Here is a 16887-nt window from a genome sequence, read left to right as displayed (position 1 = left end):
AGAGAGAAAACAATACTATCAAAACAAACATAATTAACAACATTAACCCATTAAAGCAAAATCTTAAAAAACATAAGAAATCTAATTTTACGTAACAGATTCTAAAATAAATAATTTATTTTATAAAAACAGAATTAATATGAATACCATATTTTTTATAAATTTTAAATTATAAAACAAATCTTTACACAATTCATGTTACACTAATAATGGTGCCAATTCATGTTACACTAATAATGGTGCTAACAATGGTGCTAGCCCTGGTTACTAGGATTGGCTAGATCACCAACCCAAATGTTCTGTTTTGTACATCTCACATGGAAGTTACCTCTCAATCTGAAGTGCCCAAATGGACGAAATTGCCAATGCATTGCACGATAGCAATGTTAGATTCATGTTGGTAACGCGTGGTGAGACTCCATGGTTGAAAGAAATTTATGGGCACATGGGGATGGTTGTGGCATGGTGTGATCAATTGAGGGTGTTGTTGCACCCTTCTCTGGGGGGTTATTGGACACATTGTGGGTGGAATTCGGTTATAGAGGGTGTTTTTGCTGGGGTGCCCTTTTTTACCTTCCCAATTGCCATGGATCAACTATTGATTAGTAAGGTCATAGTGGAGGATTGGAAGGCGTGGGCATAGAGTGAAGAAGGATGATAAGTTGGACACCTCGATGAGAAGAGATGAGATTGTTGTGTTGTTGAGGAAGTTCATGGAGTTGGATAGTGACGCTGGTAGAGATATGAGGAAAAGAGCCAAGGAGCTTCAACATATGGCTCAGCTTGCAATTACAAAAAATGGGTCATCTGAGATCGAAGCCTTTATGAAGAATATGGTTGAGAGTGGAACGAGCATAATTCAAGTTCAAAATGGTATTTAGAATATTAAGAATGCGTTTGGATAAAGAATTTTAATTGAGGAAAATAATTTATCAAAAAATTTGAATTTTTGTAATTTAGAATTCATTGTTTGAATGCTTTTTATAAAGAATTTAAAATTTAGAAATTTTAAAACAGAATTTTAAACAATTAAAAATTTAGAATTTCAATTTCATTCTAAAAGAAATAAGATTGTTCGGGTGTGAGCATAGAGAAACAAGTATAACTAGCACACCAATCATATCTTCTCTTCTTTTCATCCTCATAATTTTAATTTTTTTTATCCAAATACAAAATTTTAAAAATAAAAAAATTTCACTTAAAGTATTTAAAATTCTTAAAATTTAAAATTTCTTATAATTTTAAATTTCTCCATCCAAACAAACTCTAAATTTCCCTTAAATTTTGAATTGTCCTATGTTGGATTTGTTTTCCTGAATTATAGAAATTCAATAATTTGCCTAGTTAGCTTGTGTTCACTTAATATTTCTATTTTTTTTTCTTTCATGTTAGACCAATAAAACTAAGCGTCTCTTGCTCTGTTTACCAATAAACGATTGGACGTCCCTATATAACAAAGAAAATGAATTTTTGTATGTTTATTTTTTACACTTTTTTTTCCTACTTTCTTGTTGGTTGAAATTTGTATCTAGTTATTTGTCTTTCTATCATTACGTACACTTTATTAAATTATTAATCATACTACTAAAAAACAGAAAGACAATAATTATAAGATGAATTTAGAATATTTTTTAGTCGAAAAGTAATCACTAATCTTAATTCTATATGCATGATCTTCATATAGATCATCTCGCTTAAGAAATAAAATTATTTATCATCCATTTTATATTATGTTCACAAAATAATTATATTTTTATCAAATAATTTAAAAATTATAAATCTATTTTTTAACTATCATAATTAGGTTTTTTAACTTCTTGATAAGACCCAAATTATTATTATGAGAATAATACTTGAAAAAAGCTAATTAATCACTTATTATATATTAAAAATATTAAATTAAATATTAGTTATTTTTTCAGTATATATTTGTATCATTAAATAGTTATTAATGCTTTATTGATTTTTAAAACGAGAATCATTTTAAGACAAATTAAAAAAAGAGACATATAATATGATATAAGAAAAACAATTAAACTTAAATTATAATTTACTTATATATTATGCTATAAATCGTGTGAATCAATTGACACAAGATTTTTTTTAATTTAATCAATAATTTTGAATTAAAATTTTAAATATACAATTGTATTAAATAGTTAGAAAAAAAATGGATGGCCCTCGAATAAAAAAAAACACGTAGCCTTTACTCTTTGAAAAAAAAAGTTGCTCACGTATATATTCCAAAGAATATTTTTAACACTAAACCTCCTAACTGGTTCACTTTAAAACCACAGTTAACTTTCAAAGCACCAAGAAGAACCGAATTAGTTTTTATTGGGTGAATGATAATTAGCTTATTTTAAATAAACTTAGAGTGAATTTGTGTAAACTTAAAAAAATAAAAATTTAAAAACATTATTTTAAAAAAAGTGTAATGCCAAGAACAAATATGTTAGTTTTTATTGGGTGGGTGGCGGTGAGCTTATTTTAAACAAATTTAATGAGAGTTTGATTACGTTAAAAAAACACTTTATAAAAATAATTTAGACAAATACTTGATAAAAGTAAAATGCCTATATTATTAAAAAAAGAGTATTTTTTTTTTCAAAAAACTTAAACAAATGGGTCCTTAGTTTTATAAAAATTAATTTTAGATAAAAATGAGTTTAAAGTAATGTGATTTCTATTTATAAAATCATTTAAAAAAAGTTTGAGTGTAAAGTGGTGTATGGTGGATGAATTCGTTATAACCGTTAGATTTATTGTGTAAGACTGGATCCTGATACCCTTTGACATAGTATTTTAATTACGTTGTAAATGAAGTTTGCACAAATGCTGTAGTTGACACAATTGCCCTTTTTAGTTAATAATAAATTTCAGTAAAACAATGGTGATGTAGGGTTCCGGTTTGTTGTGTCGGTGCTTAAGGCTCCTCCGGTGGGTCGTTGTGGGTGGCACAGCCTGTATGAACCGCCGACAGCTACGGTGGTGTGAACTTACTGCACATAATAAGGGTAAAAAAGTCCTCTTTTATTTTTAGTTTAATTGCTTTTTTTTTATTAATCTCATAGTACCAGATAATTTGTAGTATTTTTTTAATAGCAAAATTCAACAAATCGATCCAACCGATGAAAAATTAAAATTTAATCTTCCAACTTTTAATAATAATTAAATTATAAAATAATCTTACGAATTTACTGATATTTAAAAATTAAATTTATACTTTTAAAAATCAATTTATCACCAATTACATTTTTGGAACACAAATATGATTATTTACCTTTTTTTTTTTTTTTGGTTTACCTAGTATTCTCAGTTTGTGAATTGAAATGATGTCATCAACTATGTTCTAAATTCACCAACCCAACGTCTTGTAAGCTCCGCCCCTGGACAAAATCAAGGTCCCATTTATGCAAGCTTTGATTCACATTCCTGTTCGTTTTTCCTTCGCACCTTTTCTTCTTCTTCGCTCCGTGCCATGTCTTCCTCTCTCGCTCTTCCTTCCACTCCCTTCTTCGCCAATGGAACAAGAATCTTCGCTCTCAAGCACTCTCTCCCTCGCTCTAGGGTTTCCATGAGCGTCTCCGCTGGATCTCAGGCTTCCGTTCACCAGGCTTTGTTCGCCGATTACAAGGCCTCCACTTCATTCCTCTTCCCGGGCCAGGTACGCTCTCCCGATTCCGGCCCTCTAAACGGCATCATTTATAATTTTGAATTGCAAACATTTTTTTTTTTTGCATGTAATGTTTCTATGATTGTAGGGTGCTCAAGCTGTTGGAATGGGGAAAGAAGCTCAAAATGTGCCTGCTGCTGCGGTTTTGTTCAACAAGGCAAATGACATTTTGGGGTACTTACGAACTTAATTTATTACCGGTTTTTGAAGTTTTTAAAATTATTCTTTTATCTCTCATGACGTAATTTCTGCATTCAGGTTTGATCTTCTTGATATATGCATCAATGGGCCAAAAGAAAAGTTAGATTCCACCGTTATTAGCCAGGTATATGCTTTAATGCTTTTCTTAGACTCCGTGTTCAGTATAAACTACCAATCTAGGCTATTCTCATTTGGCGTAGGCTATTGATAGAACAAAGGGATATGGTGTTTATTGTAGAATGACATTAGTTGCCATTATTTATATTGTTTATACTATAATGGAATGGTTTGGAGCTAACTTCGTTATTATTTCATTCCCTTCACGATCAAACTAATAGCTCAATAATGTTGTACCGAGTTGTCATTTATCTCAGAATAAGCTGTAATTTTTATTTATGTACTGATTATTTACTGTTTAAGATACTCTACCTGAAGTTAGGAAAGGATCTTTGCACTGCTATTGCTTGAAACTCAAAAAGCAAGCATGTTTTATGTGCATAAATGGTATATATAAAATAGTGTGCTGGAAATTGGCATGCTATTTGTGAGTTGTGATTCAATGATTAATTTGATATAGATACTTTTAAAACTGAAGATCATTCCAACATAGTGGAGTGCTATGGAATTGGCATTATGCAAAATAACTGGTCAAGGCAATTTCAGTTTAATGGTTGGAAGTTAAATGGAAAATACTTCTGGTGGATCACTTGAATCCATTCAGAACTTTCTTTAAATCTGTGCCCTTAGCTTATTATGTTTCGCCAAATTAAAAAAAAAATATGCAAATAAAAAAATCTTTGTTGTTAACATATAAAAGGAACTAGGAGCCCTAGAGCCATAACTCAAGTGGCACTAGGTCACTATGGAACTACTTGATCCTAGGGGGTCAAATCCCAGCTGGGCCACTTTGTTCTTCAGTATCTAGTTCTCTCCTCACCAGACCTTAGACCTCCTTTGCCATTGTAATCAAGATTCTTTTTAAAGTAAACAAAGAACAGCTGTATTGGCTATAAACAGATTATGATATCAAACTAGCACCAATACATAACTCTGTTACTGATGAAATTTGTATTGTTTGTAAAGATTGTCATAGATGCAATGTTTACCATCTGATTCTCTGCTTCTTCAGCCTGCTATTTATGTCACAAGTCTTGCTGCTATAGAGCTACTTCGTGCACGTGAAGGAGGTCAGCAGATTATTGACTCAGTTGATGTTACATGTGGTTTAAGCCTGGGAGAATATACTGCTCTGGCATTTGCTGGGGCTTTCAGGTGAGTTACCAAGAGTAACTACTATTTATCACAATGGTTTTTCTATTGTTTTCCTTTTCATTTCTTCATTTTCTTTTCATATTTTTCCCCACATATCAAGAAATCTTCTTAGTAAAAGCATAATAAGTAACTATGGCATATTTGCCCTTTCATTGTTGGCCACAACACTTCTGTGTCATATAGTTTACTTAAGTAACCTTTAATTTGAGGTTGGCAGTGGCATTAAGGAAACCTAGTGGATAGTGTGTGAGTGACCCAAGTCTCAACCATGGGTTTTATGAATGTGAATAATTGACTTTAAGATCTTCTGTTTACTTCAAATCTCATCAGTACATTGCAATAAATTATTTTTTATAGCCTGTGGGAAAAGTATCCACCAATAAGAAGTTTAGAACCATTCTCTGCCTGCTTGCAGCATATATGGTAATGAATAATTATCTAACCTCTGTAATTTTTTAACATGAGTTGTGTGACTAAATTGTTCTGAGTGGTTTTGTTTGAGGTTCAACTTTCTCATAATTGACATGCCATTGACCTCATGTATTTAATTTGACTTTTAAGCTTTGAAGATGGACTCAAGTTGGTCAAACTGAGGGGAGAGGCCATGCAGGTAAGCAATATCTGTTAACTGGTCTAGTTTCTTGTCTCACTTCAACTTGTTTGGATTCTAATTTGTATGTCTTGGGAAATAACTTATGTTCTCTATCCAGGATGCCGCTGATGCTGCTAGAAGTGCTATGGTTAGTGTGATAGGACTGGACTCAGAGAAGGTCCAACAATTGTGTGATGCAGCCAATCAGGAAGTTCCTGAAGCTGAGAAGGTTCAGATTGCCAATTACCTGTGCCCAGTAAGGTTCTTGTGAATCTACCTTTTTATAAGCTTAAGCAAAAATCTGTTTCTCGATTATATATAACCAGTAGCTTGTTTGGAATGTTTGTCTTTTGATAGGGAAACTATGCTGTCTCTGGGGGATTAAAAGGAGTTGAAGTGCTAGAATCCAAGGCAAAGTCTTTCAAGGCTCGAATGACGGTATTATTTTGCCCAATTTTCTATTTTCCAATGCCACCTTTCCTCAAAGAAATAATGCCTTTGCTTCTCTGTGGCAGGTGCGCCTAGCTGTTGCTGGTGCTTTCCACACTAGTTTTATGGAACCAGCTGTGTCAAGATTGGAAGCAGCATTGGCAACAACAGAAATCAGAACCCCAAGAATACCAGTCATCTCCAATGTGAATGCACAGCCACATACAGATCCTAACACAATAAAGAAGATATTGGCACGCCAGGTATGCTACTGATACTTGTTTCAATCTAACAAGAAGACATGAATGGGAAATAATTATACCTGTTATGCATTTGGCAGGTTACTTCACCTGTTCAATGGGAAACAACAGTGAAGACTCTTCTAACCAAGGGTCTGAAGAAAAGCTATGAACTGGGACCCGGAAAGGTAATAAATATACAAATTTAGGTTTGGTTTGGGAAAAAAAATCAATAAGTATTTTATAGAAGAAAATGAGTAGGTAAAGTGAATAAAAGTTTTCCTACAAGTTAAAATTAGCTTATACACTTCAGTTTTTGGAGAAGTTAAACGAGGGATCTTCTAAAATAATTGAATTGCATAAGCTAATTAGTGGATAATTTTGATTCATTTTGCCCTTTTCTTTTCTTTAAGTATTGATAACCGATTCTTGTTTGTTAACTATAATGTGGAACTGCTAGTTAGCATTGTTAGTCGTGTCCTCTAGCTCAATGAATATGCTGATATTTGTTTTTCTGGACTCATTTTTCAGGTTATTGCTGGAATCGTCAAAAGAATGGACAAAGGTGCTGATATTGAAAATATCGGTGCTTAATGTGGGGACCTTGCTCCTTCTTCGGGTTGGAATGAACAAAACTAAATTGTGTTAGCTATAAATCAGGATGCGTGGAACTTGAAGCTTTGAAAGCAAGGAGCAGCTACAGTCATATTTGAATGCCAGTTTTGAAGTTAAAATGTTAAATTATAATTCACGAGTTAGATAAGTGATTGTACTTGGCACTAGAATTTTTTAGTTTTTCTAATCTTATATTCAATCTGTCTCGGAGTTAATTATGCCTATGCTTCTTTGTACCAAATATAGCTTTTGGCCTTTACACAGGCTTAATAATAATTAGAAGAAACAACACTTTCCATTCAATTGTTATGGCAGGTAGAATTTGTAAGGCGTATTTTGCACAGCTTCAAACATCGGTTCATGTGTTTCAAAGCGACAAACGGAGAAGTAACTGTATCATTGGATTCCAAAAACGTGAATTCCGTTGAACCAAATTATTTTGATGAGGTTTGAAATATTTCTAATTAGAAAAGTGAATTACGTTTTTTTTTATGATGCCAACCAAACAACACTTTCTAACTTTTCAACTCTTCACCATGATTTTTGAAACCAAAATCGATTATGCTTGATATCCAAACACACTGAATTTCAACACAATTGTTTCTAAGATCCCAAGTTTCAAACATAAAATTTTATTTCGAGCACAAAATTCTAAATCTTCATCCAAAATAATAATTTCAAAACTGGAACGAAAAGGACTCGGCACTTAATTGAGTATTTAATTTTCCTTCAAGTGTTCGACGATTGCCTCAATCGGCGAAGCTGATCGACCCAACGATCATTGGGATCTCGAGCAGCCCAATCGGGAACCACTCCGGCGAAAGACTCTCTGCGCATCACATCCATAACTCTCGTTGCATTCTCTATCGTCAGCGGCGCATTTCGCCGGTTCTCTTCTTCTCTCAGCGCTCTCTCGAAATCCTCTCTCCTCTCTTCTTCTTCTTCTTCTTGTTCCTCCTCCTCGTCGCTGCTGCTCTTCTCTGCGATGTCGTTAAGATCCAGAGACGAGATCCCGTTCTTCACCATGACGTGCACCGCGAAACCATTCGGAACGTGCCGGAGCTCTCCGTCGTGCTCGTCGTCTGAGCTCCCGTCGTCGTCAACAGCGGAAATCGGCTGGTAGTACTCCGGTGCATCATCGGAATTCGCGTCCGAGTCGCTCCCGTTTCCGTTTTCTACGCACACCGAAACGAAAAAAAAATCAATTCTCAAGAAAAAATGAATAAACTTTATTTTCCTGAAAAAATTAAAAGAAAAAAATGACAAATAGATTTGTTTACCTTCGACAAAATCAATGGTGCCACTGTTCATTTCTGCGACTTGAAACTGAGGAGTTCAAGAGTGAAGACTGAACGAAGAGGGGAAAGAAATGTTGAAATTTCGAAAGAGTTTATAAAAATAAAAAATAAATTTTTTTTTTGTAAAACTAAATGGTTAGCTAAGATTTTATTTATCAAATTTTAGTTTTTTATTAATTTTTTTATTAGCAGTTTTAGTTTTTAAAAAATTTGATTAGAGACTAAAAATAAATAAATAAAGAATTAATCTTAAATAGTAAAAATAAATAAGAGAATAAAAATATATAAAAAAAGAACTAAGAATTAAAAATATATTTACATTTTGTGTTTGCGGGAATTGAACCCGGGTCTATACTATAACAGAATACTATTCTACCACTAGACAACCGGTGCCTGTTGAAAACTTCTTGGATATTAAATTATATATCTCTTTTGAATTTTGTTGGCAAAATGAAAATGATGATAAACGTCGATTTTGATGGCAGTGTGTGAAGGAGAGGGAGTGCTGAGGTTGAAGCGGGAAACAATGGCAATTCCCATGTTGAGGGCTGCAATGATTTCTCATTCTCAATCTCAACCACTCATTCATTCCATATCTGCTATTTATGAAACCGCTAAGAGGAGGAAGAGAGTGGTGTTCTCTTCTTCTTCTTCAGAACTTAACCCTGTAATTCGGTGAGTTACACTTCATTTTCTGATTCTTTTTGTTTTTTTGGCCTTTCTTAAACATGGTTTTTGGCTTGCTTTCTGTTGCTGAGGTTGTAGGTCAGAGGTATCATTTTGTGTTGGGACTTGCCTCATTCCACATCCAAAAAAGGTAGTTGCAATCCATCTGAACTGAAACAACATCCTTTGTTCTTTATGAATAATAACATCATTGTAAGCATACTCAGGTACACAACACATGTTCTGTTTGTTAAGTGGTTAAGTCCCGGTCTTTTCTTTCTAAAGGTTAACACAGGTGGGGAAGATGCTTTCTTTGTGAGCAACTATAATGGGGGAGTTATTGCTGTTGCCGATGGTGTCTCTGGGTATGCTACTTTCTTAGTATTTGACTCTTGCACTGTGGAAGACTTGTAAAGAAATAAGAAAGAACTCCCTGAATAAAAAAGTTCAATTTTTTATTACTAGTTATTAATTTTAAATGGTGCTGTGTTGCTTCATTTTGAGATATTGTCTTCTGTGATGTGGCAAAGGCTGTGTCTTAAAAATGGTGCTTTTCTGTTATGTGTCGCAGTTGGGCTGAAGAGGACGTGGATCCTTCGTTGTTCCCTCGTGAATTGCTTGCTAATGCTTCCAATTTTGTAGGAGATGAGGAGGTAGCATAACATAAACACACTTTCTGATGAGGAATTTGCTAAATTAGAATTATTTTGGTTTCCAAGTACATTCATTTGTTCAAATTTAAACCTTTTTTTTCTTTCCATTTTGAGCAGCATATCAATAAGAATGCTTCTATGCATGTATTCTTGTTTGCTAACAACACAAACATGTTGAATATTGATGGATTTAGCAGGTGAACTATGATCCTCAGATTCTTATTAGGAAAGCACATGCCGCCACTTTCTCCACAGGCTCAGCTACTGTGTAAGTTTATCCTATTTTATCTGGATTGCCAATTTGGAGAAATATGACCAAACATTGACTTGCTTGTTAGATGTTTCTACCATTAATTAGCTCATTTTTACTTTTGTCTAAGAAGCATCGTTGCTATGCTGGAGAAGAATGGAACTCTGAAGATTGCTAATGTTGGAGATTGTGGATTAAGACTCATCCGTAATGGTAATATCATGTGCTATATTTCATCTGATAATAGTATTTTCTAAAAGATGTAATGCAATTTGCTCAATGTATTTTAATTTCTAGCCTTTTCTTTATTGAGAACACTTGATTCCTTCTCTGATGTTGAGAACCTGAATTTCCTTGTGTTTTTTCCAGGTCATGTAGTTTTTTCCACTTCTCCACAAGAGCACTACTTTGACTGCCCATTCCAACTAAGCTCTGAGAGGGTTGGCCAAACATACCTTGATGCAGCGGTACCACAATCATTGCTACTATTGTTTAAGTTTCTTTTCCTCTTCCACTCTATCTGTTGACACTTCAAACTATGCAAGATTTCTAATTATTTTTTTTTAACAAAACCATTTTTTCATATGCAAATTGCTCAGTCCATGTCATGCCTGTGCTTCTTTCTGGTCCTGAACTCGCCTCAGTGAAGAGAGAGGGGGTGTTAGGAACCAAGAATAAAAACATTTTATTGAATTGAATGGAAAGAACAGAAAATATGAGAGAAATTTTTCCTCCAAGAGTTTCGCCTTTACAAAGAATTTCTCCTTTCACAAAGTTCAAAAGCTCAAACTACAGATGATACAAACAAGCTAGAATGAATCCTTTCCCCTTACATCCTCTTATTTATTTCACTCATTAGCCCCCTAATTAATCATTATCTTAACTGTCTTAACTAACTCTCCCTTTCCTATAGTCCTAATAGGAAGAGGGGGGGAGAAGAGGCAGACAAAACAAATAACTAATTCCTATTTTTGGCGCTGGAAAATCAATTCTTATACTTTCTAATTAAAAATGTGTCTCAAATTCTCAATGTAAATTTATGGTTGAGATTAATTTAGGCACACATTGCAATCATGTTCAACAGTTCAAAATTAATCCTATCAAAATCAATTCTATTCAACTTTAACATAAACATGTCTGTAAATAATTAATTTAAGTACTTCTTAGAATAATCCGGTACTACATAACAATATTTGTATTCTCACAATTGCATTTTAAGTTCACATGTCAGTCAAACTATTGGTTTTGGGGGGCACGACGCCTCCTTTGGACCTTTATTGTTGTCCACAATTATGTATTCTCTCCAGGATTTGTGTTGTAAGTATCATTTTAAAAATGATGGTTTGGCTTGGGTGAAGGACAATATATGTATTACCTTTAATGAGTCAGAACTTAATACACCACTTTCCAAAGGGGATAGTTTCATGTTCCAGTTGAGATAAGTGTGGTTCTTCTATTATATTTTCTTTTACTAACCTCTGCAGGAAAACAGGTATGCAATGTGGAGTTGATACAAGGAGACACAATTGTCATGGGATCCGACGGGCTTTTCGATAATGTTTTTGATCATGAAATTGTGCCAACCATTGTTAGATACAAAGATGTTGCAGAGGCTGGTATTGTCTTCTTGATTAGTCAGTTTAATGAATCTTGATGGTCATATGATTTTTTTCACTAATTTGAAATTTATTTTGTTGCTAGCAAAGGCATTAGCTAACTTGGCAAGCAGTCATGCAATGGATTCAAATTTTGATTCTCCCTATTCGTTGGAAGCCAGGTCTAGGGTAAGGAAAGAATATTATAACTAAGACTTCCTTTGCTTAACAAGATATTACTTTGTTTATAGAAAATGATGCATTCTTTTATAATTTTCTATTTTTTGATTACTTCTTATTAGGGAAATCACTTTCTCATTCGTGTAAAGATTAGCAACCATTAACCAGGAAAATAATCCAATGACAATATTTGCAATAACCATCTAGTTTCTTTGTTTTCTTAATAATTTTCCAGGGTTTTGAGCCACCCTTATGGAAGAAGATTCTTGGAATGAAGCTTACAGGTGTGTCATAAAATAATTCTAAAACAATTCCTTTTTCTTACATGTGGCTGACCTCATTTTTTTCTTCTTCTATTGTAACAGGTGGAAAGCTTGATGATATCACTGTAATAGTTGGTCAGATTGTGAGTTCATGAGATTTGCTAATAATGAAAGAAGACAAAGTCCTGATTGCTGAGATCACTAGAGAAGGGTTTGCCTTAAGTATACTGCGGCAACTAAATTTTGGTGATGCTCTGAGAAATAAGGATCTATTCATTGAAGTGAGTTCTCCTGCTTTGCCTGTTGTGCTGCATGCATTGAGAAAGGCTGTCTGAGATACTCATTCAGAAATAGTTTTGTTTGAGATGCTATAATCTAAGAACTGTCTCTGATACATTGGAGAAGCATGATTGTGAATAATAGGAGAAAAAAAAATCAACCAGTAACAGCAAACATTATCTTAAAAAAACAAATAATATGAAACAGAAAATGAAATACTTCAAAATCATTAAATGGAAAAACCTAGCTATAGTACTTTTTTTTTTGTTTCTCTTTAAAATTAAAACCAGTAGGCCCATTTAGTTAGTAGACTGGGTGAGGAACCCACTAAACAACGAGCTCAAAAAATTCGTGGGCCGCTTTAATGAAATATTAAATGGGTGGCAATTGCTTCCTGCATCCCAAAAATTGCTACTTGCACCTTTCCAGAATGTTTTTTACTTAAGGGATGAAAATTAAAATCACTATTACTCATGGGATGAAAATAAAATAGTAAAGTCAGACTTTATAAGAATTTAGTTTAACTTGTTTATATGATATAAACTTGTTTTTAAAGTTTGACATGACCCTCATGGTAATTATTTAAAAGTATATTTTGTAATTAGGTTTATAAATAGAACATAAGTTTATCCTTCGTTAAACTTATATACTTGAAAAAAAAAATATAATTTAACACACATTGAATCTTCTTTATGACAACACCTAGGAAAAAAGTTGTAGTTATACACATTTTTCCTTGCATTTTTTTCAAGCTTCGAAGGTGAATTTCGGAACGTTCCCCCTTCAACATTTTCAACAACTATTGACATTTTTTTTGTAGTTCGAAATGTCACTTCCTTTTCAAACAAATAATTGAATTATTATGTGATTATTTTAGCTTGCGTTTTTATTACAAATGGATAAATATCCAATACGAAACAAAAATGAAATCAAAGAAATATGTTTCAAGATAACACACATCTAAATTTTTATTTTCACATGTACTAAACCCTAAACACACTGTAAGAATCATGCAACTAAACAGCAAAGAGCAAATGAGAAACAAAGATATCTATATCCCAACATATTCTTTAATCATGTCCTCCCATTTTCACTTAAGGGAACGCATATGTATTCAACCAACAAAACCACGGTATATCCCATCAAATTTAAGTCACCCGACCAATGATTTTGGTTTAGTAGAATTAGCTATACACACCCCCAATTTCATTATTTACCACTGTATTCTCAATTGAAATACTAGCGAACAATAAGCCTGTCACATTCATGCCTAGTAGTCCATGTTGCTTATAAAGAATACAAGTGGGTTGACAATGTGCGGAAAAGGTGCATGGCGATAATTTTTGTTTCCTATTTATTTTATAGGCAATTTTGTTGATTTTTTTTCTTTCTAAAAATAGGCAATTTTGTTGAAGATACAATCCCGCATTAAGTATTTTTTTTATTAGAGATTCAAACCTTGATTGCTACATTCTTTCTAAAAATTAAAGTTTAAGCTTTAGATTTACCAAAAAAAAATATTTGTTTTTAAGTTTTTTAAAACCAAAAAGATAACATTTTATTAGAAAAAAAAATTATATATGTTTGCAAATAGAACCCATATATTATTTTCTGAGTAAAACATTTCTCTCAAAATTTATTTTAAGTCTCATTTATCGTTAGACCGACCCTGATTGTAAGAAATAATTCTTATAAATAATCTTTTTTATAAAGAATTAATTAATTTCATTAGACTCAACCCTATTAATTGCATGACAAAAATTATTTCATCATTTAGAATTATGTAATCCCAACTAGTTTCAATGAGACATAATTATTTTTTTTATAAATTAAAAATATAAGTATTTGTCACCTAGAGATAAATTAAAACCACATAATCCTAGACCTTACAACAACTTTTTTCACGGGGTAGATGTGAGATAGTTTTGGACAACAAAATGACATGCCCAATTGTCAGGTCCACCCTCCTCATCTTAAACAAAATTGCTTTGCACACCTACCAATATAGTGTCGTCAATAGTGCACTGCATGCCATTCAAGCATACCATTTCAACAAACTTTGCGCTAAGTAGCCATAGCTAAAGGCCTAAAGCATGCTATATGGTCTTTTTAGAGGACAAGAACACGAGGAAGAAAGATTCGTACGTATAATTCAAGATTCAGATGAAGAAAAAGGGAGATTGACTCGGACTAAAGAAAAAGTAACAGTGCAATGAACCTAAATTGCCAAGATGCAACACATGAAAGCGCAAAAGAGGGCTTGAAAGGGGGATATTTAACAGACTTTTGTTTTCACAACTATGCTTGGTGGATTGATAATGGGTCTATTTGTTTAAGTTTTTTTTTTTTTAATGAAATAAGTATTTTTGTTTTTGTTTTTGTTTTTCCAATGTATTTGTTTAAACTACTTTTTTAAATAACTTTTTTAAGTTTAAACTGGTCCAATAACACGCGTACAAAACTTAAGATTATTTTCTTATAAAGTTTTTTTCTTCTTTAAATGGTGACACATAAATGTTCTTTTTAATAGTAATAAATAACTTATATCAAATGTGTTTATAAAATTTTAAATAAATATCCACCTATCATCATTTTCTTAGAACTTCATAGTAATAATGCAAGAATTTTGTTAACACATTTTTTTTAATACACTATTTATTATTAAATGAATTTTATATAAGTCTAGCTACCAAATAGAAAATGAGCAAATATATAGTTAAGTTCACAGAAATTCCCATTTGGCAACTAGTTTAGCTTTATAGGCTGAGGTTGAAACACATTGGAATTCTATTTCCTGATTCTACGGGACTTAGTGTATGTTTGGGTATCTAATGTAAATGAACATTGATGATAAAATGAAATTTGTAAAAGTATTCTTACCTTTTATTTTGCGTTTAATTTGTGGTGAACCATTGGATTTGATCTTAAAATTTCATATACAGCAATAACAAGTTGAATTGAAAATCAAACATGCTCTTAGATTCATGGCCAACCAAGTTACCGACATGCCTTCACACTCACCAATTTGATAACCTGAAACAGAATAAAGTGTCGTGTGGGTTGCAAAGGAACCATAACAATTGACACGATCAGGGAAGAAACAAACTCCAGTACGTGAAAAATTAACTGATGAAAACACAAGTCGATTTTTTTTTGGCAAAAGACAAATGAGAATTTGGGGTTGAATGAAAGTTCCTCTGTTTTGTTGTCTTGTTTTGCCTTGCCTGCTAATGTTTGCATCTTAGAGTCACTTACGATGCTTCTATAGGTAGGTTGGCCCTTTTCCCTGTACATTTTTTTTTTTATCTAGTTTTCGAAATTTCAACATTTGATAAATTCCCAATTAACTAAGCAAAACCGAAGAAAACTAAAACCACTCAAGACACACTATACAATCAAACATTATTTAAAGTGATATAAACAGTTACAATTAGTTGTGATATATTTTAAAGTGATAACCAATATGTACTTGATATATAAACCATATTGGTCGTGTAACTTTTTGAGATGAATAAAGTAAAGTTGCAATTGCAATTACAAATACTCTTTACGATGTTTTAGCTTTAATAGGAAATAATGAAAATGATAGAAGTTATTTTACACTATTTGTTACACAGTTTTTTAAATAAAAATAAAAAAGATCAAAATAAGGTGATATTTTGTAATTGAAAGTAAAAAAAAATCTCAAGTCAAATTCTTAAACGTGTCTCATTCATTTCAATACAATCAAATTTATTACATGTCGATTTGTGCAAGAACTATTGAAGAACATTAAAATGGTGGGGGGATATCATTATTCAACAGATATTGTTAGTTCATTCAAACCATGATTTTTAATTAATCAATAATAATTTCTAATAAATATTTCTTATTATTGTTTCATCAATGGATGTCACTAAGATATCTTAACATTTAAATATGTTTTTAGTGTCCGTGAGATATTTTTCTTATTTTTAGTGCATGCAAGTAAGTTTGTGTTTTTTAAATTTTGATTTCAATAAATATAAATTTATGTGAATTATAAATGAAAAAATTAAAATTTTATAGGAAAAAAACAAAAAAAAAACATATAGAAACCAGAATTAAAAAAACATTAACCTACATGAACTAAAATTAAAAAAATGAATACAAATAAAAAATACAAATAAAAAACCTTAACTTATAAGGAAATCACATTTAAAAATAATCTTACCGTGCAAGTTTTTATTCAACTACAAACTTTATGAATCCATTGGCACCGTGATTTTTAATGCCTCTTTCTTTCTAATGTAATCTAAAACGATTTTTTATTATTGATTAACTTTCTAATTCTGTTAAGATACTAATTAGCAAGATCGTATCATTAATTATTTAAAAATAGGCATTATAAGTCAGCTGCCATTACATTAGTGGTCAAGGAAATACCCTAGTTGTCCCAACATTCCTGTGTGTTTACTTTAGGAAATTGTTCAAAAGTAATCGTCATGATTTAATAATCTTGATTAACAGTCAGCACCATCATTTATATTTTTCAGTGCTGCTTTCTGTCGCAATTTGCATAATGAATGGACCCATTTAGATTATGTTTAATATTCTGCTTGCAACCACCTCAAACCTTAGTGGTAGAATAGGTGACATATTTGGAATACTTTGCTTCCGTTCTTTTCCTTCAATTGGTGACTGAATGTGAAAGAAATTTA

The 16887-nt window shown here is 32.2% G+C and overlaps 3 protein-coding genes and 1 pseudogene across 6 annotated transcripts; 3 read left to right on the top strand and 1 right to left on the bottom strand.

Moving 5' to 3' along the window:
- The first annotated feature begins 208 nt into the window (after positions 1 to 208).
- LOC113000146 (UDP-glycosyltransferase 87A2-like) lies at positions 209 to 3331 on the top strand (annotated as a pseudogene).
- On the top strand, positions 3309 to 7327 carry MT2 (malonyltransferase). The gene is made up of 10 exons (NM_001251383.2): positions 3309 to 3667; positions 3765 to 3850; positions 3935 to 4001; positions 5007 to 5149; positions 5711 to 5759; positions 5860 to 5997; positions 6099 to 6179; positions 6257 to 6433; positions 6511 to 6597; positions 6941 to 7327. The coding sequence occupies exons 1-10, from the start codon at positions 3482 to 3484 to the stop codon at positions 7001 to 7003; spliced, it is 1077 nt and encodes a 358-aa protein (NP_001238312.2). The 5' UTR covers positions 3309 to 3481; the 3' UTR covers positions 7004 to 7327.
- Positions 7328 to 7753: 426 nt separating this feature from the next.
- Positions 7754 to 8335, bottom strand: LOC100807683 (bone sialoprotein 2). Its single transcript, XM_003552885.4, has 2 exons — positions 8305 to 8335; positions 7754 to 8199 (listed from the first exon to the last, which is right to left on the bottom strand). The coding sequence occupies exons 1-2, from the start codon at positions 8333 to 8335 to the stop codon at positions 7754 to 7756; spliced, it is 477 nt and encodes a 158-aa protein (XP_003552933.1).
- A 423-nt stretch (positions 8336 to 8758) lies between these two features.
- On the top strand, positions 8759 to 12375 carry LOC100808720 (probable protein phosphatase 2C 26). Of its 4 annotated transcripts, none has more exons than XM_003551163.5 (11): positions 8759 to 8997; positions 9088 to 9139; positions 9274 to 9353; positions 9560 to 9641; positions 9839 to 9909; positions 10025 to 10104; positions 10261 to 10358; positions 11384 to 11507; positions 11593 to 11675; positions 11902 to 11950; positions 12032 to 12375. In XM_003551163.5, the coding sequence occupies exons 1-11, from the start codon at positions 8801 to 8803 to the stop codon at positions 12082 to 12084; spliced, it is 969 nt and encodes a 322-aa protein (XP_003551211.2). In that variant the 5' UTR covers positions 8759 to 8800; the 3' UTR covers positions 12085 to 12375. The 4 variants fall into 4 exon arrangements, 2 of the variants coding, with proteins under 2 accessions (XP_003551211.2, XP_006602072.1); XM_006602009.4 differs by having other exon boundaries at positions 9836 to 9909; XR_005889698.1 differs by lacking the exon at positions 12032 to 12375 and having other exon boundaries at positions 11598 to 11675; positions 11902 to 11954.
- Positions 12376 to 16887: the final 4512 nt, after the last annotated feature.

Source organism: Glycine max, chromosome 18 (assembly GCF_000004515.6).
Source record: "Glycine max cultivar Williams 82 chromosome 18, Glycine_max_v4.0, whole genome shotgun sequence".
In the NCBI taxonomy this organism is placed as follows: Eukaryota; Viridiplantae; Streptophyta; class Magnoliopsida; order Fabales; family Fabaceae; genus Glycine; species Glycine max.
This window is presented reverse-complemented; position numbering and strand designations above follow the sequence as displayed.